Raw genomic sequence first — 22,841 nt, forward strand, 5'->3', positions numbered from 1 at the left:
ATTCTTAGAATCCCTGAGACTTAAAGGAATTTTGGGTGGAAAGAATGAATCTCTAAAGTCAAAAAGGTAGAAATATTAAATTCAAATACCTCATCCAGCTGAGAGCTTTGTTTAGGTGCATTTTTAGTTATTCTAATCCTTCTTGCTGCCTCTGGTTTAGTCAGAAATTCATCTTTGTTTGCATTTGCTAAGGCCAGTATAATAAACAAAGTATGATGGGGGTGATCCATTGAAATTCTAGAGATGAGCTGTCAGAAAATAAGGAATTATTACTTTTAAGCAAACAAATAGAAAATGCATAATCTTTTAAATTTTGCTTAATGTCCAGGTATGTGCTGCTATTTTAGATACTGCAGTGGATGGAGTGTATGTATATGCATGAGTCACAGGGGTACATAGGGAGTACGACAGAGAAAATGAGTAACTTATGTGGGGTAGGAAGAAACAAAAGGAAATCTTTATTCTTGCCCTTATATAATACCATGCATATGACTAAAATGTTTTTGTATTTCCATTTCCTAGAGTGGAACAGTAATATAAAGATTCTATAGTATATAATGATACAAAAACAAGCAATTTTTGCCCTCTGATTTGCTAATCTGCAAATTAAAAAAAACAATCTTCTGACCACTGGGTCATTGTTTGCTGATCTGCCCTTTTGGTTCTTCTTATTTTGTTCTGATTGTCAGGTTTACTTACATTATTGAGGACTTCATGAAATCCTAGGCCTCCCATCATCTTGGTCCCCATTCTAGCAGCCAGTTGGTACATCAGAGGCAAAAATTTGTATGATGGAATCTTCATTCCATCTCTCTACCGTTAAAAAAAAAAGTTAAGAAACAATTCAATTTCAAAGTTTCATATCTAAACAAATAAATTATTCTAAGATAATGCTCATCTACTAGAACACTATCTAGAGCTTATTACTAAAACTTCACCAAGTGCATTTTTTTGTCCTTATCACTTATTTTATTTGCCAATCTTTCTAAGGGTATTCTAGATCAATTCATCTCTAAGTCATATATTTGATACTAAGTTAAAGTGGAGTCAGAACTAGGATACTTGACATTGATTATATTCCAGTGAACTCAAAGAGGACAAATGTGGATCTGAAAGTCTACTGTGATCTTGCCTCCTGAGAAGTCAAGAGGGTAATAAAATGAAAGAACTATTTTACCCTTTATGCTAAAGTAAAGGACTTAAAGGACATGAGTAGCAGAGATTGGTTGTTTCTATTATAAATCTTATTCTTTTCACCCAGGACAACCACGTACTTTTAAACTTCAAACTGACTGCCAATATATATCTTGTTAACATAACCTTAGAATTAGGTATCATCAGTAAAACTTAAGATTTTTAAATAAAATCTTATGAAATATTGCCACCTTTGTTATCAATTTACCAAAGTAATTCACCGTAAACATCTCAGAAAAAGCAAAAAGCAGGAGAAACCCTTGCTTGTGACCACATTTTTACTTGCTTTCCAAATCCCCCAATCTAACATTCTGGGTAATTTCCTGTGGTAATTGCAAACACAGAGGAAAAGACCCACAGAAATTCTGTCACATCCACATAAACCTGCATCACCAGTGCTAATCATGTACTAGTGAGAAGAGCAACGAACCAAGTGGGGAAAATATGCCACGACAATGGGCGGCTAGAGTATCAGACCACAAAGGAAGACTTGCCTTCATCATGCCATTGACTTCAGAAACACCAGAATTTTCAAGCCAGAGAGAACAAAGACGAAATATCCACATATCATGTTCTTCTCCACTTAACAAGCAATTGATGTAATTTTCAACTGCTTTACATAAGAAACGTTTACGATCCTCTTTCAATGCTCGGAGGGCACATTCATCCAGCTCCAGCTCTCGCTGCACCTTTACTGTGTATCTTGTGTGGGATAATTAAAGAAAAACACAAAGCCATTACATTTTATACAACTCCAAAATCATACAAAACATACAACAAACACAATGAAAAATCAGGTTTCCATTCCAGGAGAAAAAGCAAAATTCTAGGATTATAAAAGGAAGACATTTACTTTTGTCTGAAAATAAAAAATTGAAAAGCTATCCTAGGCAGCCAAGGTATTTAGTTAACTTTCTTCTCTAGTTATACAGGCAGGCTTAAATGAAGGCTTTCATTATATCAAAATAGGTAACTCTTCTGTATTTAATTTCAACACCTATCTTGTTTTCAACAGTGACACAAACCAACCAACCAAAAATGCACAACAAAAAACTAAAATCTATCTACTCTGCAATAAACTCAGAACCAGAGCATGAATTCTTCAGGAAAAAAGTATGTCAAAGTCTTACATATTAATCTAAGTTTGGGCTAACCACTTTAGAGCCAAGACATCTAAATATACGTAAGCCAAGCTTTAATGCTTTAAGCTATCAGATAAAAATAAGACCAAGTCACATTTTCTTACATTAACACATTCACTCAGTAAACTGGTGCACATCAAAAATGTAACCTAGTTACCTGTTGGTCTGAATTTTATGTTCCCTAAGAAGGCCCACTTCCTCTTTGGCCCTTTTTAGGAGAGCTTGCTTATTTTCAAATTCTGATGATTTCATGTAGTTTTCGATTCTCTGGTACTGAGTGTCTGAGAACCGTGCTAATGACAGAAATGCCTTCATTTTTCCATTTCTGAGCTCATCATTGTTTTCTCCATCATAATTTCCAGCAACTTCCACTGCCTTCAAGAAAGCATAAGTCATTTATATTTACAGACACTGAATGCATCTAAAGGATCACTCAGATTGAAGTCACAGTTACACTAAAGTTTAACATATATAAACTAAGTTATATGAAGTACAGTATTTTCTTCACATTTCAAACAACTTTGGCAGTACAGAAATAAACAAAACAGTTAATATTTGTAAGGAACTATGCAAAAACAAAGGATTATATAGAACTTAAAAGTCTTGGTCCTATTTTTGAGGGTGGTGGGGCTACAAATTAATGAAAGCTGACTCATATCTTCCTTAGCTAGCTATTTTTGTAAATAAATGAAAGAAGATAAGGGTCAGAAACAACCTGCTAAAAGAGTAGTTGCTACTGGGGAGACAGAAGACATATCTGGGTTTACTTTCAAAATATGCTTCTTTTGTTGTATTTTTCTACCTTATTTTGACCTAAAGATTATATAGAGCCAAAACAAATATGGAAAGGTGAAATTATACTTTTATTTGCCCCTGATGAAACAGTGTATTCATGCCAAACAACTATCTTAAGGGCTGTTCAAAAGTCTTACCTTTTCTAGATAGGTCTGCATGATAACTGTAGGATTTTCTAAGCAAGTTTCTGCCAACCAGTTACCACAAACTCTCAGACACTCTGTGTATATAAGCCTTAGGTTGGGATCATTCTGCACAGAAAAAGAAAAATCTTAAAATGTAATTACTTATCATAACTGTACAAAAAAAAATTCTATGTAGGGGGAAAGGAAGGTCAAAAATGTTTTTTTTTCTCATCTGTTTTCAACCAAGCACCTATTTTAATAAATCCAAGTATGTAAGTTTACAAACTAATCATCCTCTATTGTTTGTTATTATTACCATTATTGGAGCAACTCACATTTATTGAGTAGTTTATATTCCAGGTACTTTCTAATAGCTTTATGTATATTAACTCATTTAATACAATGAGTACTGTGAAATGAGTACTATTATTATCCTTAATTTGTAGAGTAGGAGACTAACACAAAGAGGGAGGTATATCTAGCCAGTCTTACTACAGCACCCATATTGTTACACAGTATTTCTTTTCTTTTTTTTAAAGATTTTTTTATTTATGCATGCAAGAATTGGAGTAAAGACCAGAGGTACAGGGGGTGAGAGGATTCACCAGAGACAGAGTGGGGAACATAACAAGCAGATTGACAGAAATACACTGCTGAGGGGAGCAGTGAGTGAGACAGGAGAGATCTGCTGCGCCATGTGGGTCAGTTCCTGGCCAGGGATGGAACTCATGCTGCAGTGGCTGCGGAAACTTCACAGTGCTGAGACTTAACCCCTTGCGCCACCAGGGAAGGCCCTGTTATACAATATTTCAACATCTTATAGCAGCTCCCAGGGCTCTGGTATATTGATGAAACCTCTACTAAGGGAGACTGTAACTACAAGTGCCTGATACAACAGGACGGTAAACTGTTTACTACACTAGGTAAACTATACTAGGCAAGTGTAGGTCAGAGGAACACCACTGTGGCCAAACTTGAAACACTTCATGATTCCTGAAAATGCTCTACTCTGTCCACTGTGTGCCTGAGATAGAGCTGTAGAAGCAACCAAGTTTGCAGCAACTAACATACACACCATATGTCCAGAGTATTTGGACTGACAACTTGCTGACTTGCTTTCTCTGCCATCTGTTCTCGGGCATTTCTGCTTCCATTTTCTAATTTTCAGATTCAAATTTCAGTGTGAAAAATTTCATGTTTGTTTTCCACATACCCCTCTTGACTTGTATAGGAAGTTTTTTTAAAAAGGTTTAACACTGCGATAAATTAATCTGACACATGGTGGGCTGACAGAACTGTAAATAGGAGAAATGAATACTTTCCAAATTTCTTTTTCAAATATTACTTTTCAAGACTCCTTTTTTTAAACTTCTTATTCAGGGTCAGTAATTGTATAGCTTAAATAAAACCGTGAATTTATTAAAAACGCTTTAAAGCACCATAATTTTTATAACAGGTAAATACAAATTTAGCCCATTTAAAAAAAGCATACCTCTGTACAGCAAGCATCCAACTTCTTGATCATTTGTTTGAGAATATTCAGGGCAAGACTCTGCTCCTTTTTTGCCCAGAATACTTGTGCTTCCTCTAGTTGCCACTCAGAGACTCCATGACTGGCTGAATTATACTGTTTAATTTGAAATATCGCCCTTTCAGGTAGCTGAAATGACACATGGGAATACTTTTACTGTAACAACTTAACTACCATTAAGAATAATCATGAAATGCTAAGCAAAATAAGCCAGAAAGAAAAAGAAAAATACTGGATGGTCTCACTCATAGTAGGAATCTAGAAAACTTAAATAAGGGACCAGGAAGAAGAATAACTATAAGAAAGAAAATATCAAAATCAACATACAACTATGAACCAGAGACACTCTATGGAGGGTGGGGGGCGGGGAAAGGAGGGCTTGGGGTCAAAATAAGGGGGTTGTAATTGTATGGGGAATATAAAAATAAAATTTAAATTTAAAAAAATATTGCCTAAAAAAAAAAAGAAGAAGAATCATGAAAGCAGAAACTACTATTTGTTGAGGACATGACTGTTTGTCAGGGACTGTCTTAAGCATATCTCTACCTGCCTTCTCCAGGCCCTATTACTGTCTGTCTTTATATATACATATATATGTATGTACACACAGTATATAAAATCATTCAGTTGTTCTCAATACAGCAAGTTAAGTAACTTCTCATTTGTAACCAGGAAACTGAGACTTAGAGAAGGTGCAAGGCTTAAAGCCCTGTGCCAGGCTTAAACTCAGGTCTAATTCCAAAATGGAAGATTTTAAACAATTATGCTTTAAAGTATTTTAATAGCCAGCCACCACTGTCCCTCAATGACATTTCATTTTCACTCATGCTTTGTATTTCCTGAGTGGTAAAAGGAAAGCTCAAGAGGTGAGATAATATGCTTTTAAGTCTTATTACCTGTATGTTCTTGAAAGTCCGGGCTAGTACAGAGAGCTCTACAAGGTGCTTGGTGAGAATGTCTTTAAGACATTCTCTTTGGGAGTGCGCCATTTCTTTTTCCATCAACATCTCCAAAATGACTGTGCGTAGAGCCATGATAGGCTCCTGAAAACTGAAATCACTGTCTTTAAGAAGCTGGGAGTGTTTCCGCCACTTCATGTACACCTCAGAAGGCTGTCTACCTGTGACTGATCTGAAAGTCAAATCATAGAATTCGTGTGAGCAAGAGAAATGCAAACAAAATTGCTGTTATGCAGATACTGAAATGTAATATATAATAAAAAGGCGTTTTTGCAGTAACAAACTGGAACTTCTAAATCACCTGAAATATGGACCAAAGTTTCGAAAAGTAAAAAATTATCAGAACTTTGAGACTCAGCAAAGAGGTCACAGATGATGAACATTTTAAAAGATTTTCTTAAAGACACCCTTCGACTTCACAAAAAGCTATCCTTTTAAATAAGTATTCTGCTGAAGTGAGAACACATTCATCAGTCTATGGCACAGAATGCCTACACCTCTAATCCCACTTCACTGATAAAAAGAGACATGTCAGCATAGGAACGGAGTAAAACCATTATGTACTGTGCCTGCCAGGCCCAGGGCATGCTGCTATGCCTAACTCTAGCTGTTAAAGAAATCATAATCAGTACAGGACATGCTGGCATCTAGAGGAGGTTTTACTTAGCAACATCACTAAAAGAAGATGCATATTGTACAATTACTTAGGTGAACAGTATGTTTCCTGCGTCTTCAAAATGAGCAATGCTATCCAATCCTCCAGGAATACTATATTGAGAGAAATCAAGATGAAGCATGAAGACTAAGAAAGTGACAAGGTGGTAACTATGAAATGAAACTCTTTTAGCTGTTTGACAACCAGAGAAATAATAACACATATTCCAAGAACAGGAAGGTCTCAAACTTTTTAATGTCAGAAACCGCTTTTTACTTTATACACTTTTCATACAAATTATTAAAGATCCTGTAGAACAGGGACCTTTCTTCAGTAAAGACTGCTTGAAACCGGCAGAAGGCCCCCGGAGGAGCCAGAGGTGAGCTGGGAAGTTCGCCAATGCCAGACCCCTTCTGGCCAGCAGTCTGAGCCCAGAGGGGAGCAGGCACCCACCGCTGGGGCAGACGGGGCGTGCAGGGGAGTGTGTCCCCATATCGCCATTTTAGAACAGGGACCTTTCTTCAGCAAAGACTGCTTGAAACCGGCAAAAGGTCCCCGGAGGAGCCAGAGGTGAGCTGGGAAGTTCATCCACACCAGATTCCTTCTAGAAGGCCAGCAGTCCAAGCCCAGAGGGGAGCGGACACCGACCACCTGGGCAGACCGGGTGCACAGGAGAGTGCGTCTCCCCATCACCACTTTAGAACAGGGACCTTTCTTCAATAAAGACTGCTTGAAACTGGCAGAAGGCTCCCTGTGGAACCAGAGGGAAAAGGTTCCCTGTGCAGTCAGAGGTGAGCTGAAGGCCCCCACAAGCCTCGTCCTACCTGGCAGGAAGTTGGAAACCAGGGAGGGATCCAGTGATTTGGAACCCAGAGTGCAATCCAGCTGCCTCACCTCCAGGGAAGTTTGTGGGACCTCAAGACACACCTTTGTAATTAAACACAGAGGAGGAAATATTCTGTGCCAGCAACAATTAACATACTTAAAGTACCACTGCCTCACTAGGCTTCTGGCTAACAGTATTTCACTTGTTTAGACCGCCAGTTCCTGAACCCCACAAAGAGCACACCAAAAAGATGCCGGCCAGTACCAGCAACACAGTGTGCCAAGGCATATAGCAAATTAGAAAACAGGCAGTAGGGAGTAGAAAAACTACATGCAACCCAGCAACTCCTCAGGAAAAAGGCACACCACAAAAAGAAAACCACCCCCCAGATTGCAACGACAGTAACTTGGAAGAACTTCTGAGCCTTCCAGAAGGAGAATTTAAAATTGCTGTGATTATGACTGACACAAGTCATAAAGGAAAACAATGATAAGGGAAAAATAATCAACGATCAGAAGAATGAAATTGAGTCCCTAAAGAGGGAAGTAAAAGAAATGCAGGAGATCAAAGAATTAATGGAGGAGCTAAAGAACTCTGGGAAAAGCAATGAAAGCAGAATAGATGAAATGGAAGAACGAATAAGTACTCTTGAAGACACAGAAATAAAAAGAACCAAAACAGAAAAGGAAAAAGAAGTATGAAGGAAAAAGACCGAAGAAAGACTTTGGGAACTACCTGACTTCATGAGGAAGGAAATATAAGAGTTATAGGAATCCCAGAAGGAGAGGAGAGAGATGTAGGAAGAGAGAAAATATTCAAGGAAATAATTGAAGAGAACTTCCCAAACATGAAGGAGCTGAAAATTGATATACAAGAAGCAAGAAGAGCACCAAACTTCTATGACAAAAGGAAAAATACGGCAAGACACATAATAGTAAAGCTCCCAAGAATCCAAGACAAGGAAAAAATAATGAAGCTGACAAGAGGGAAGAAACAGATAACGTTCAAAGGAAAACCAATCAGACCGACATCAGACTTCTCCAAAGAAACACTATGGGCAAGGAGAGAGTGGAGGGATATAATCCACAGACTCCAAGAAAACAAATGCCAAACAAGAATATTCTATCCCGCAAAGCTCTCCTTCCTCTATGAAGAAAGAATAAGGACCTTCCCAGACAAACAGAAACTCTGGAATTTCATTACGACTAAACCCCCACTCCAAAAAATACTACAAGGAGTCCTAAAGCCAGAACCTCAGAGAGACGAATAACAACGAAAAAAGGCCAAAAAAAAGTTATTAATAGAATAAATAAATAAAATCAAAGGAAAGACAAACACAATGGCAAATACAGATGCTAACATATCAATATTAACTCTAAATGTAAATGGACTAAACTCTTCAATAAAAAGACACAGAGTAGCAGGCTGGATTAAGAAACAAAACCCAACCTTTTGCTGTCTCCTGGAAATACATTTAGCTACAAAAGATAAAAATAGGCTCAAAGTTAAAGGATGGAAAACAATCCTACAAGCAAATGGACCAAAAAAGAAAGCAGGAACAGCTATACTTATATCAGATAAAACAGATTTCAAACTCAAAAAGGTAAAAAGAGACCCCAACGGTCACTACATTATGATCAAGGGGACAATACTTCAAGAAGAAATAACGCTCATTAACATATAGTCACCAAATGAAGGAGCACTAAAATATATCAGACAACCATTGTCATCTTTGAAAACAGACATCAGAGAAAACATATATGTAGTGGGAGACGTCAACACACCACTATCAACAATGATTGATCAATAAGACAAAAAATAAGTAAAGACACTAAAGCTCTAAATAAGGATCAAGAGCACTTGGGCTTAACAGACATCTATAGAACACTAAACCCAAAAAAATCTGAGTACACATTTTTCTCAAGCTCACACAGATCATTCTCCAGGATTGATCACATACTGGGACACAAGACAAACATCAACAGATACACCAAGATTGAAATCATACCAACCATCTTTCTGACCATGAAGGCATAAAACTAGAAATAAACGATAAAAAGGCAAGGAACTCTCCTATCTCATAGAGATTGAAAACCACACAACTGGAAGACCACTGGACTAACGGGCTCAAAGAAGAAATTAAAAAATTCTTTGAATTGAATGACGAGGACACCAATTTCCTGAATGTATGGGATGCAGCAAAAGTAGTAGTAAGAGGAAAATGTATAGCAATAGAGGCTCACATCAAGAAACAAGAAAGAACTCAAAGAAAAACCTAATCTCAAAACTCAAAGATCTCGAAAAAGAACAACAAAAAAAAACCCCAAAACCAGTAGAAGAAAAGAAATAATAAAAACCAAAGCAGAAATAAATGAAATCGAAACTAAAAAAACAATCCAAAAGATCAATGAAACCAAGAGCTGGTTCTTCGAAAAAATAAATAAAATAGACAAACCCCTAGCCAGGCTCACAAAGGAAAAAAGGGAGAAAGCACAAATAAATAGGATCATAAATGAAAGAGGAGAAATCACAACAGACACAGCAGAAATCAAAAGAATAATCAGTAACTACTATGAACAGTTATATGGAAACAAGTTCAACAGTCTAGAGGAGATAGACAAATTCCAACAACTCTACAATCACACAAAGCTACAGAAAGAAGAAATAGAACACCTAAACAGACCAATTACAAGCAGCAAAATTGAAATGGTAATCAAAAACCTCCCCAAAAACAAAAGCCCAGGACCTGATGGATTTACAAATGAATTCTACCAAACATTCAGAGACAAATTAGTGCCTATCCTTCACAAACTCTTCCAAAAAATTGAGAAGGAAGGGATAATACCAAACACGTTCTATGAAGACAACATTACACTAATACCAAAACCGAACAAAGACAACACAAAAAAAGAAAACTACAGGCCAATCTCCCTAATGAACACTGATGCAAAAATCCTCCGTAAAATTTTAGCTATCAGAATCCAACAATGTATCCATAAGATAATTCACCACGACCAAGTAGGATTCATTCCAGGGACACAAGGATGGTTCAACATCCGAAAATCAATCAACGTTATCCAACACATCAACAAAAAGAAATATAAAAACCATATGATAATATCAATAGATGCCGAGAAAGCGTTCGACAAAGTGCAACACCCATTCATGAGAAAAGCCTTTGAAATTCTCGGGATACAAGGAACATACCTCAACATCATAAAGGCTATATATGACAAGCCAACAGCCAGTATCATTCTCTTTTTTTTTTTTTTAATAGAGGCATGCTTTATTTATTTGTTTGCTGGTTTGTTTGTTTGTTTTTTGTTTATACATGCACTGGGTACAGTCAGAAGCGCGGGAGGGTGAGAGAATTCACCAGAGCCAGAGCGGGGAGCAGAGCAGGCAGAAGGACCGAAGTACACTGCTGAGGGGAGCAGCGGGCGAGAGGAGAGGTCTGCACGCCATGTGGGACCCTCCTCCGGTGGCCGGGGAGCAGCCGGGGATCGAACCGGCACCGCAGAGGCCGCGGGCAGCTTCGCAACCCAGCGCTTAACCACTGCGCCACCCAGGAGGCCCAGCCAGTATCATTCTCAATGGCAAAAAGCTGAAAGCATTCCCATTAAGATCTGGAACAAGACAAGGATGTCCACTCTCACCACTGCTTTTCAATATAATACTGGAAGTCCTAGCCAGAGCAATAAGACAAGAGAAAGACATACAAGGAATCCAAATAGGAAAAGAAGAAGTCAAACTATCACTATTTGCAGATGATATTATAATATACACAGAGAACCCCAAAAACTTCACACAGAAAAACTAATTCAACTCATCAATTAGTTCAGTAAAGTGGCAGGATACAAAATCAACATGCAAAAGTCAGCAGCCTTCCCATACCCAAACAATAAATCTGAAGAAGAAGAAATTAAAAAAAAATCCCTTTTATAATCAAAACAAAAAAAATCAAATACTTGGGAATATATCTAACAAAAGAGGTAAAGGACCTATACAAAGAAAACTATGAAACACTGTTAAAAGAAACAGAAGAAGACACAAAGAAATGGAAAGACATCCCCTGCTCATGGATTGGAAGAATAAACATTATTAAAATGGCCATCCTACCAAAAGCAATATAAAGATTCAATGCTATTCCAATAAAAATTTCAATGTCATTCTTCAAAGAAATAGAACAATTATTGATGAAATTCATATGGAATCACCAAAAACCCCAAATAGCCAAAGCTCTCCTAAAAAAAAAAAGTGAATGGAGGCATCAAACTCCCAGACTTCAAACTATACTACAAAGCCATAATCATCAAAACTGCATGGTATTGAACAAGAACAGACACACAGACCAATGGAATCAAATATAGAATTAATCCAGAAATAAACCCACAGATTTATGGTCAACTAATCTTCGACAAAGGAGCAAAGAATATGCATTGGAGCAAAGAAAGTCTGTTCAATAAATGGTGCTGGTAAAACTGGGTCACTACATGCAAAAGAATGAAACTTGACTACTACCTCACACCATGCACAAAAACCAACTCAAAATGGATTAAAGAACTAGACATAAGACCTGAAACCATAAAATACATAGAAGGAACTATAGGCGAAACACTACATGATAAGCACATCAAAGACATCTTTACAGACACATCACCCAAAGCAGTGATAGTGAAGGCCAAGATAAACAGCTGGGACTACATCAAATTAAAGAGCTTCTGCACAGCAAAAGAGACAATAACAAAAACAAAGAGAAACCCCACCGACTGGGAGAACATTTTTGCATACAGAACTAATGATAAAGGACTGATCACAAAAATCTACAAAGAGCTGATGAGACTCAACAACAACAAAGAATAATCCAGTCAAAAAATGGGCAGAAGAGCTAAAAAGAAACTTCTCTGAAGAGGAAATGCAAATGGCCAACAGGCATATGAAAAAATGTTCAACATCACTGTAATCAGGGAAATGCAAATCAAAACTACAATGAGATACGGTCTTACACCAGTGAGAATGGCACATATTAAAAAAACTAGCAACAACAAATGTTGGCGAGGGTGTGGAGAAAAAGGAACTCTTCTGTACTGTTGGTGAGAGTGCAAACTGGTCCAACCACTATGGAGAGCTGTGTGGAGATTTCTGGACCTACTAAACATAGAGCTTCCATATGATCCAGCAATTCCACTCCTAGGTATTTACCCAAATGACACAGAAACAGTAATTCCAAAGGGCACCTGCATGCCTATGTTTATAGCAGCACTATTTACAATAGCTAAGCTTTGGAAACAACCCAAATGCCCAAAAATAGATGACTGGATGAAGTAGATGTGGTACATATACACCATGGAATATTACTCAGCATTCAAAAAAGATAAACACATGCAATTTGCAGCAACATGGTTGGAGCTGGAAGAAATCATGCTCAGCGAAATAAACCAGAAAGAAAAAGAAAAATACCGGATGGTCTCACTCATAGCAGGAATCTAGAAAACCTAAATAAGAGACCAGGAAAAAAAATAACTATAAGAAAGAAAATATCAAAATCAACATACAACTATGAACCAGAGACACTCTATGGGAGGTGGGATTTGGGGAAAGGAGGGTTTGGGGTCAAAATAAGGGGGTTGTAATTGTATGGGGAATATAAAAAATAAAATTTAAATTATAAAAATTATTAAAGATCCCAAAGAGCTTTTGTATTAGAAGCTAAAACTGAGAAAAATCTAATATGTATTAATTTATTTTAAAATAACAGTAACAAAGATTTTATATAGTATAAATAACATTTTTAATGAAAAGCACACAAAACAAAGTGAATGAAAGGACAAAGTTTTTGCATTTCTGCAAATCTCTTTGATGTCTGATTTGATAGTGATAATTGTATTCTCATCCTTGCTTGTGCTTTAGGTTTATTGTGATACAATGTTTTCACTGATTTAAGTGAAGACTAACTTCATACAGATGTGAAGTTAGAAAAGGGAGAAACGTGAATATTTGCCTATCTTTCTGTGTTACCTCATCAAAACTTTACTCATGAGAGTACGAAACCACAAAAAAATCAAACAATACCTTCTTATAGTTATAACGACAGTTTTGTTTCATGGATGCTTGGAAAGTATCTTGGGGACCCCCAGGAATCTCCATACCACATTTTGAGAACTACTCTTCTCAAGCTTAAGCATATAAGTTCAAAGCATAAGTTGCTAGGGTGTAAGTATTTATTCACTAGTATATCAAACTTTTCCTCTGCCTCTCTTCCTTATAATGCCCATCAGAGAAAGAGCTATAATTACATATCAGGGTTCCTTGAGAAATTCTTTCCTGTTTTTTAGTTGAAAGCATCTTTCATTCAGAAGAAAAGTTCCTGGATTTTTGGCAGTGAGAACTACCAATGTATTTATTAGTGAAAGCAGAAAACAGTTTGTTCCTTTATTCTCTATTAAGAAGAGTGACAAATGGCTCTGTCTTTTGCTATGCAATTTTGGAAAAAGTCATTATTTTCTGACTCTAAAATTTCCTTCTCTGCTTTCCTTTCTACTTACAATAAAGTTATGGTAATCGTGGTCATTAATAAGCACTTTCCTTCTTCTTAGCAATGGTGACTCAGAATGACAGCGCTAAAAGAGGCCCTAAAGACCACCAAATATAAATCCCCCCTTTTCGAAGTAAGGAAATGAGGCCCAATGAGATCAATGACTTCTGAAAGTCACAAAGTACAAACTTAGATCCAAAGCATTCTGAGTAACTACTTCATCTCATATCCCATCATTTCTGGAGAAGCTATTTCTAGATTTCTTTTTACCATTTTAAGAGGCAACCTCCAAAAATTCATCAACATTCACCGAATATAAAAATCAATGAATGTTTACTGAAAATCAGGAAAAACACTGGGGTACAACAATAAATGAGAGAATAGGCCCTACTCTTTAGAGCTCCTAGTATCAGATGGCAGTGGACAGTAAATGGCACTAATGCAATGCAGTGCTCCAGTGAGCAGGAACCATGAACATATAGTTTTGTCTGGAGAAAAACTGTAAACTAAATTTGAAAACTTGAATTTTTACTAGGAAAATCTTTGAAAATATTTACAGGACACAGTTCACTAAGGCTAATCAACTTGTACCTTGATAAAAGGAATGAAATATACATCAGATCTTTTTTTAATTTTTTTAAAGTCATCATTGGTAACAGGAAAGCTGCACATTGGGATTTAAAGTCCTATGAATCACATACCTTGAGAAAAGGTCCCCGATGTTTTCAAGCTCGCCAATGGCCTGCAATCTACTAAGTGTGGGGTAGAGGGAATACACAGACTCAAGACTACCCTTACACAACTCTTCTACTTCCTTTACCCTGGGGGCAGAAAAGACAAGACACTCTGATAAGTAAGAGGTTTTCAGGAAAACCTCTAAATAGTTTCACAACGCAGATAATTTATAAGTACAAGCATAATGCAATGGAGACAAAGTCAGTTCTACAGACAGAAATATAAATCCCAGTTTTGCTTCTTAAGGCTGTATCGCTTTGGGCACATCACTGGCCTTCTGAGAACCTAAGGTTTTAACTTCCAGAATTATTCTGAGTAGAGTATACAAGTGGAAAGAGCTGAATAAAGCAGCTAGCCCATAATAAGCACTTAAATAGCAATAATGCTATTTCTGTAATAAAATGCAAGATTTATTAGGTCACTACTATTAAGCAAAAATAATATAGCATATTTGGTTATCAAGTTACAGTGAAGTACTTTCTTTGGTATTCTCCTACTTGTACCTCCAAACATACCTCTAAGAATTTAAGCATCAGTCACCACTTAGTAAAAAGAACCCTCATGCTAAGAGAAGTAAATGCCATATAACCACTTAGGGAGGCAAAATTTAAACTTTCAGTATACTAGTCCAGGAGGAAAATCAAAAGAGTGGAATCAACAAGACATTTTTGAGGGTTCAGAGTAAAGATTTGATCTGGAGATCCCAGAAAGAATTTTTTAAAGGAAAGAATATATGCGAACACATAAACACCAAAAAAAGTATTAAATAAAAACTTATGTAAATATCTAACATATACACATACTTGTATATCTAAAACAAAAAATACCAAGGTATGCATAAATATTTGCCAAGTGTACATTAAACAATCCTTTAACATAATACACTTAAAGCATTGAGAACGCCTTTGCAATATACAGAAAACAACTGTTAAAATAGGCACACCCCTAATTCTTAAAAAACATGATTGCAGAAGACAAATTCATCACCCCTCATTCCTCAGATATGTAAAAGGAATAAAATGGTTCATCACTGGATACTGCCCACCCCACTTTGGAGTTTCAATGCTGATAGCTATGCATCACGATGACAAAGGGAGTGTGCAGTCTAGGAGAGGGCTGGAAATGTCAGGGAACCACCTGACCAGCACTACATATCGTAGTCCCTTCACCACTGCAAATCCTTATGCTGAGGTTTCTTGCAGAAGAGACGTCATGACATTAAATGCTAAAATACAATAACTCTTTTTATAATACCTGGCATATTTGAGTGTTTCATGAAATGTGGAGAATTCTTTATCTCTCAGAGATTGCAGAGCATTATACAGAGATTCATGGTAACTGATTCCTTCTGTTTTATTGCTGTGAGATAATTTTAAAAAATGAAAGAAAAAATATATTTAAAACCAAAACCTTATGATATTCATGCATAAATAACTTCATCAAAACACAAAATTTTAAACCTGAAATTAGGATTCCTCCTAACGTATTTCTGGAGATTTTCATAACACAAAGAATTTTGTGGTCACCTCAATTCTTCAAGGAGAAAAAGTAAATTTCTTTTATATTTTGCTAGATTCTAGATATGCTCTCTTCTTATGTGTAAAATTTATTCAGTGAAGACCTAATATGTGCCAGGCTCTGGGTACCAAGGTCTTGATATACAGAGGACCCACACATGGACAAGTTATATCCATTTCCCATTCTCATAAAGTTATGTTCTTGTTTGGAAAAGATAGACAAAAAGAAAAATATCAAAGAGTGACAAGAGGCATGCAGATAATTAAAATGTGTGCTACTTTAGAGTGAGTAGTTAGAGTGGGTTTCTCTGAAGATGTGACGTTATTAATGTGAGTCTAAATGACAAGAAATCAGCTATATGAAAACAGGAAAAGAGAAGGTACACGGAAGGTCTTCATAGGAAAAACTTGGCCCGCTGTGGCTAAAATATAGTAGGCAAGGGTAAGGAAGTTTTATGGTGATTTATAGAGGCTAAGTAGGAGGAACAAGTTCATAGAGTTTACTTTTTTAAAAACATGAACACATATCTCTAAGTTTATAACAATCTAACAATTTAAAATTTGAAAGACACCCTAATTAATGAAATTTATTTTCTATGGAGACAAATAAACAGTTAATTTTTTTTTGGTATTATATCATCAAATGACTTTCTTACACATAAATAAAAAACCTTTTATTAGATTAAGCCATTGGCTTTTCATTCAGAAAACCTAGTGACCTTACAGAGAGATTATAAACACGCTCTTCCTGATAGTGATTTATTGATGCATACATATTTTTAATAAAAGAAAATATTTTCAACTGAGCTAGCTATGAGACTCGTAAAAGAAAATATTTCATCAAAAGAAGATAAGCAGTCATTTATTTACCATCCAAACTATAAAAGTGCTATCTGACTAAAATCTCTGCAGTAGGGAGTGGGGAGGAAAACACCTGTACTTTCATTTAGATATAAGAAGATTAAATGACAAGATTCTCATTAGACACTTTATATTTCTATTTTCAAAAATACCCTAGGGGTGGGATGGAGTTGCTCTAGTGAAAAAGGAAGTGAAATTTAAACTTAAATGCTATCTTATTTAAGCATTTTAGACATATCTCTAATTTGCAGCATCAGCCAAAAATACAACTCCTGTTACATTCGTAGAGCAAGATAAAAAGAGTTTACTATTTGTAACTGGAGATATGACAATATAAAATATCAAAGCTCTTCTTACTTGACAGAAATGCAGTCATCCCACTGCATGTTCCTCCATGCTGCCTGGAAATGAAGTTCCTGGAGCTCAGCACACCACTCTTTATTTTCTTGATCTAATCCTTTTAAATAGACAGAAAGAATATGGCGGAGTCCCAAATTCTGCAAGGCCTGAGTGGGAGTTAAAAAAAAAAAAGATAAAAGAGGGTGTCCCTGGTGCAAGGGGTTAAACACCACACTATGAAGCAATCCACAGCCTCTGCAGCATGACTTCGATCCCCGGCCGGCCAGGGAGCAACCCACATGGTGAAGCAGACCTTTCCAGTCTCGCCCGCCACTCCCCTCAGCAGTGTGTTTCAGTCTGCCTGTTCTGTTCCCCACTCTGTCTCTGGTGGATCCTCTCACCCCACCCCCCACATCTGACCAGCTCGTGTATGCATAAATAAATAAATCTTTAGGAAAAAAAAAGTAAAAGATAACAGAGAAACAAAAATAGCAATCAACCCTAAATAGTAATTTTAAACAATTGTAGTAGTCATAATAAGTCCCTCAAATGTTTGTTTAGCATATTCCCTGTAAAACACCAACACAGAGTTCCAAGGGTTCTAATATTTGCTGGAAGAATGGCTAAGGGATATTAGCCAGTAACAGGCAGGGCACTTTCTGGGACCACCACAATGCAAACTAAGAGAAATAGTTCGCATCAGATTTTTCCAGTGACGCATTTAATATATACCTAGGCACACTGTACACAGTCAGGATGAGCCTTCCCCTGTTAGCTAACAAGATTAGGATCAATAAACCTACAATTTCTTTGAGGTGAGTAACCTGTCTGATTTTCCTGTGTACCCCTCTGAATCATAAGCTCAATGCCTGGAAAAAAGATAACTTCTTATCTCTAGAATTTGCCTGACTTGTGTAAATATTCTATGGACATCCTGAAATAACCTCAGCACTAGACTTTTAGAGCTTTACAAAAGCAGAAAAAAGCATACCTGAATTATTCCTGCCTGGCGGACTGATGAGGAGATTGCTGTCTCAAGGTCGTATGTTACTAGGGCTTTCCCCCACATTGCTTCATGTTCATATGTTCGTAGTCTATAAAAAAATATTTTAAAAATACCTTTAAGTTGTATATGCATGTGGCTCCTTCATAAACAGAATTACCAAGCCATCATCTAGAAAAATTCAATTCACCTAGTGAGAGGTTGTAACATTTTTCCTCCACCACAGCCATACAGACTATCTGGTTCTCCTATGCTTCTGTAGATTTCTAAGAGCAGGTCCTGGAAGCAGGTAAATAACAAAAATTGGAGGGGGTAAACATAACACTTCATGAACTTAGCAAGTTTGAAATTATATCATTACTAACATATGACACCCAATACTAAATGCTATGTTAGAAAAGTGAAATGTGATATTGACATATATACTAAACACTGGGTCAGTAACATAACAAACTGATCCCAGGAAACGGGGAATAATAGTAGGCTACCTGAGAAGAATTGCTTACAACTTCATAAATTAGATAAGAAATAAATTCCAACCTACTAAGCATTTAACACCTACAAAAATAATCACAACAACAAAGCAAATAATCCTGTCAGCAGTTAAAAGCATACATGGGAAAATGAAGTCATGCAAAATCTGACTTCTGAAAACTGAATGTAGTTCAACAATTTTCAAATTCTTGAAAGAAAAGTAAAAAATGAATTGTTACAATGAGTAAAATGTAATATGGATAAATATGGTTGATACTCAAATTCTTGAGTATTTACTATAACAGTTTACTATATAATAATTATATATAATGTGAAATAAATTTCATGAATGAAAACTGAATGAAAATTGCATTTTAATGACAATGCATATCATAATTTTAGTAAACTATTATTATGACAGACCAAAAAGTAACTTTAACTTGAAAACAAAATGACACCTGTATAGCCTCTATAACAAAATAATAATCCAAATATTATTACATATTTGGATTATACTTGGATTATACTTGCCTGTAAACTTATTCCAGTTTCTTCTTTACTTTTTTCACTCAAACTAGAAATAGTTGTATTTTGGCTCCCTTCTTCAAATGTAAGATTTCTGTTTGTCACAAAAGCACTTATATTAGTGAAAATATACCATTTGGAAGCTTGTTGATACATATGTTAAAGACTTTGACAGATCAACTAACAAAGGTCACAAATAAAACAGAATGAACCATTTATACTTTAAAACATAATGCCATTGAGGCCTAGAATGAAAAGAATTTTACGAATGTTAATTCTTTGAATGAAAATTGCATTTTAATGACAAGCTCTTATATATAGGTAGGTTATATGTCAAAATGTGATTATTTATAAACCCCAATTCTCTTCCTGAATGTTCTACCAGTGGCTTTACCTGAAGTTCAACCTTATTAATAATCACAGGCACACAAATTTGTAAGAGCATAATCAGATACCACTTAATACCTGATAAATTGCCAAAAAATAATAAGTCTGATATTAGTAAATGTGGGGAAGGAAGTGGATTAGTAGACTCCACTGAAACCCAAGATTATAAAACTAATAAGTGACACTGAAAGGTCAGAACTCAAATTTATCTCCAATGTGTTAGCTCTAAACCATACATTTATACCTGTGAGATTTGGTTGGTCCTATTAGTAATTTCAGTTTTAAAATCATGCCAGCTGTAGTGTCTATAACAATGATAATCCAATGTATAAAATAATGTCATGAATTGGTAATACCTCTGTTATTTACCTATAAATTTACTCCAGTTCCTTCTTTACTTTTTTCACTCAAACTAGAAATACTTTGGCTACCTTCTTCAAATACAAGGGTTCTTCTTGATCTATTTCCTTGCAAATTACATTTCTGAGATGTATTCAAACTGGGATGAACACTTTAAAAAACAATTTGGCACATCAGTTGAAAATCTGCATGCCTTGCAACCCAGTAATTCTACACACACACACACACACACACACACACACATATTTACCCATATATATATATATATATATATATATATATATATATATATATATATCTCATCAGTAGAAGAATGGGTAAATCTATGCTGGTACTCTCCCACTGTTGCCTCATGAGGCAGTGATGTATTAATGAACCACAGCAACAAACTGCTTCCATTAATCTTACAAAAATACTGAGTGGAAAAATGAGTTGCAGAAAAGCACACATATACTTTCTTATAAGGTTCAAAAACAAGGAAAACTAAGCTATATGTATGGGTTCATATTCAAATGACAAAATATCATTTAAGGAATGATAAGCACAAAAGACATGGTACCATTTACCTACTGGAGGGAGAATAGAGAGGTGGCACAAAGGAGACCTCAGACTGACAAAATGTACTCACAACATTCTGGTAATTACCATTTCATTTTAAAATCCAGAAAATATCTTTTAAATAGGGCAATGGAAACAAAAAAAATCTTTAATAAATACCTTTACTGAAAAATATCACCAATTTTCAAAACCAAGAACTTTAAATTTCATTACCTTTTTTCTTTTTTTTTTTTTTTTTTAATAGAGGCATGCTTTATTTATTTGTTTGCTGGTTTGTTTGTTTGTTTTGTTTATACATGCACTGGGTACAGTCAGAAGCGCGGGAGGGTGAGAGAATTCACCAGAGCCAGAGCGGGGAGCAGAGCAGGCAGAAGGACCGAAGTACACTGCTGAGGGGAGCAGCGGGCGGCAGGAGAGGTCTGCACGCCATGTGGGACCCTCCTCTGGTGGCCAGGGAGCAGCCGGGGATCGAACCGGCGCCGCAGAGGCCGCGCGCAGTTTCGCAACCTAGCGCTCAACCGCTGCGCCACCGGGGAGGCCCTCATTACCTTTTTTCTTGATCATCCATACTTTTCCTATCTGCGTAGATTTCTGCATAGAACAATGCCGTGAAGTGAGCAGCACAAGACTGAGCTACCTTGGCAACCTCTAGATAATTCAACTCCAGCCAGAAAGCATCATCAAAGACAGTTCCTGAAAAAGGTCTGAATAAAAATTAAACATGTTACCATGTCCAATTCTTTAATTTCAATATCAAAATAAAAGTAGGTTGATACCGAATACAATGGCAGCTAGGGCTAGTTAAATAGAAAATTACCTTCAAATAATCAAAACCACAATTCCCTACGAGCCCAATTTCTCACTTTATTTGGATCACAAGCTCCTCAAATGAAAGCTACAGACCATCCTCCCATACAAATTTGGGATTTGTACTAGCCTTGCACGAAGGGACTCCTGGATCATAGACTATAACTAGGTGGCAGAGAATAGCTAGTAACATACACAGAGATCTTTTTAGATGACCAACTTAATGAAAACATTGTTTTTCTAAGACACAATTACATGTTTTTCCTATTGCAGTTCATATGCTCCTGAGTTTATTGCCTAGGTTGAGTTATTTCATAAAAACCTTCCATGGTAATAGTAGTAGAGCAGAATTGAAAGGGACCATAGATACTCTATTTTGGAAAACTAATGGAAAAGTGAAGAAGTAGTGGTTGAGAGCACACGTTTTAGAGTAGGATAAAGCTAGGTTCAAATCCAGTTGGATCAGCTACTTCAAGCTATAAGATCTCTGGCAACTTCTGAAGTAGTTTCCTCACTTATAAAACCGGAGAACAGAACATACCACAAAGAACAGTGGCAGTGATTAAAAAATGTTTATAAAGCTGATGAGAAAATACCTATCACATAGCATACACTTAATCATAGCTATTCTGAGGCACTTGAAGTTCAGAGATCACAAAGCTTCTAAGTACCAGACTTAGACCTGAACGTAAGTCCATACCCTTCACTCTCTGTCCCATTCATATTTTCTGAAGGACTCTTATTTAAGGTCATATTCAGAATGAAAACTTGATTAACAATTTTTACTTATTTCCAAGGTCTACCATTGTCCACACCATTCTGTCTAAATGATAAATCAGAAGTGAATAATTTAAAGGTGAGACTGCCTCCCAACATCAAGGAAGGAGATGCTCTCAGCTACCCTTAGAGCTTCTCATGGGGATTCTCAGACAAGGGTCTGGTACAGTAGGTGAATCGGTACTTTTCTAGGCAGGAACAAATATACTGGAAGGCCTATCACTTGTCTAAGAGTGAAATGAAAATTTAGGGGGATACAGAGGAATTAATTAAGATGTAGATACATTTAAACAATTTTTCATTTGTTTCCCATTCTTTATCAACCACTGCGCCACAACCTTTCATATTCAGCAGGTAACAGTTCTTACCTATTCAAGTGCTAAGCCTACAACATTACTTCTTCAAAGTTCTGGTCAACTCTTAAGGGTACAGATCAGACCAACCACCCACTCCAGCAATTCCTGCCTTGAATCTCATGGAGAAATAACAGAAACCAAGTAGTCTAGTATATAATTTCTCAGAATCCAGAAAGTAAACACTGCCATACACAGTGCTACTGTACAAAATCACAGATTTTAAGGACTAAGGTCTTCAAGAAAATAAAGATACACAAAGGGGACTTACATATAACCCTAGTTACTCTTATGAGTTAAAAAGTAGAGAGAAAAGTTAAAAGAAGGGCAATATAACTACAAGTAACCCTGGAAAATCACTTATTGTACTCCTATCACTTTAT

The 22,841-nt window shown here is 36.4% G+C and overlaps 1 protein-coding gene across 1 annotated transcript in view; it reads right to left on the bottom strand.

Moving 5' to 3' along the window:
* The window catches only part of ATM (ATM serine/threonine kinase), a gene marked incomplete at both ends in the record, with an annotated part of 98,610 nt that overhangs the window by 19,597 nt on the left and 56,172 nt on the right, over window positions 1-22,841 (bottom strand). Inside the window, 14 exons of the mRNA XM_084249568.1 lie at window positions 90-248; window positions 700-813; window positions 1,689-1,896; window positions 2,494-2,711; window positions 3,269-3,382; window positions 4,749-4,916; window positions 5,684-5,918; window positions 14,464-14,583; window positions 15,752-15,856; window positions 17,233-17,381; window positions 18,206-18,308; window positions 18,408-18,496; window positions 19,223-19,310; window positions 21,070-21,225. Coding sequence (XP_084105694.1) covers window positions 90-248; window positions 700-813; window positions 1,689-1,896; window positions 2,494-2,711; window positions 3,269-3,382; window positions 4,749-4,916; window positions 5,684-5,918; window positions 14,464-14,583; window positions 15,752-15,856; window positions 17,233-17,381; window positions 18,206-18,308; window positions 18,408-18,496; window positions 19,223-19,310; window positions 21,070-21,225 — 2,026 coding nt within the window. The remainder of the gene's footprint in view (window positions 1-89; window positions 249-699; window positions 814-1,688; window positions 1,897-2,493; window positions 2,712-3,268; window positions 3,383-4,748; window positions 4,917-5,683; window positions 5,919-14,463; window positions 14,584-15,751; window positions 15,857-17,232; window positions 17,382-18,205; window positions 18,309-18,407; window positions 18,497-19,222; window positions 19,311-21,069; window positions 21,226-22,841) is intronic.

The sequence above is a fragment of the Talpa europaea genome (assembly GCF_964194135.1).
Source record: "Talpa europaea genome assembly, chromosome: 12".
NCBI classification, from domain to species: Eukaryota; Metazoa; Chordata; class Mammalia; order Eulipotyphla; family Talpidae; genus Talpa; species Talpa europaea.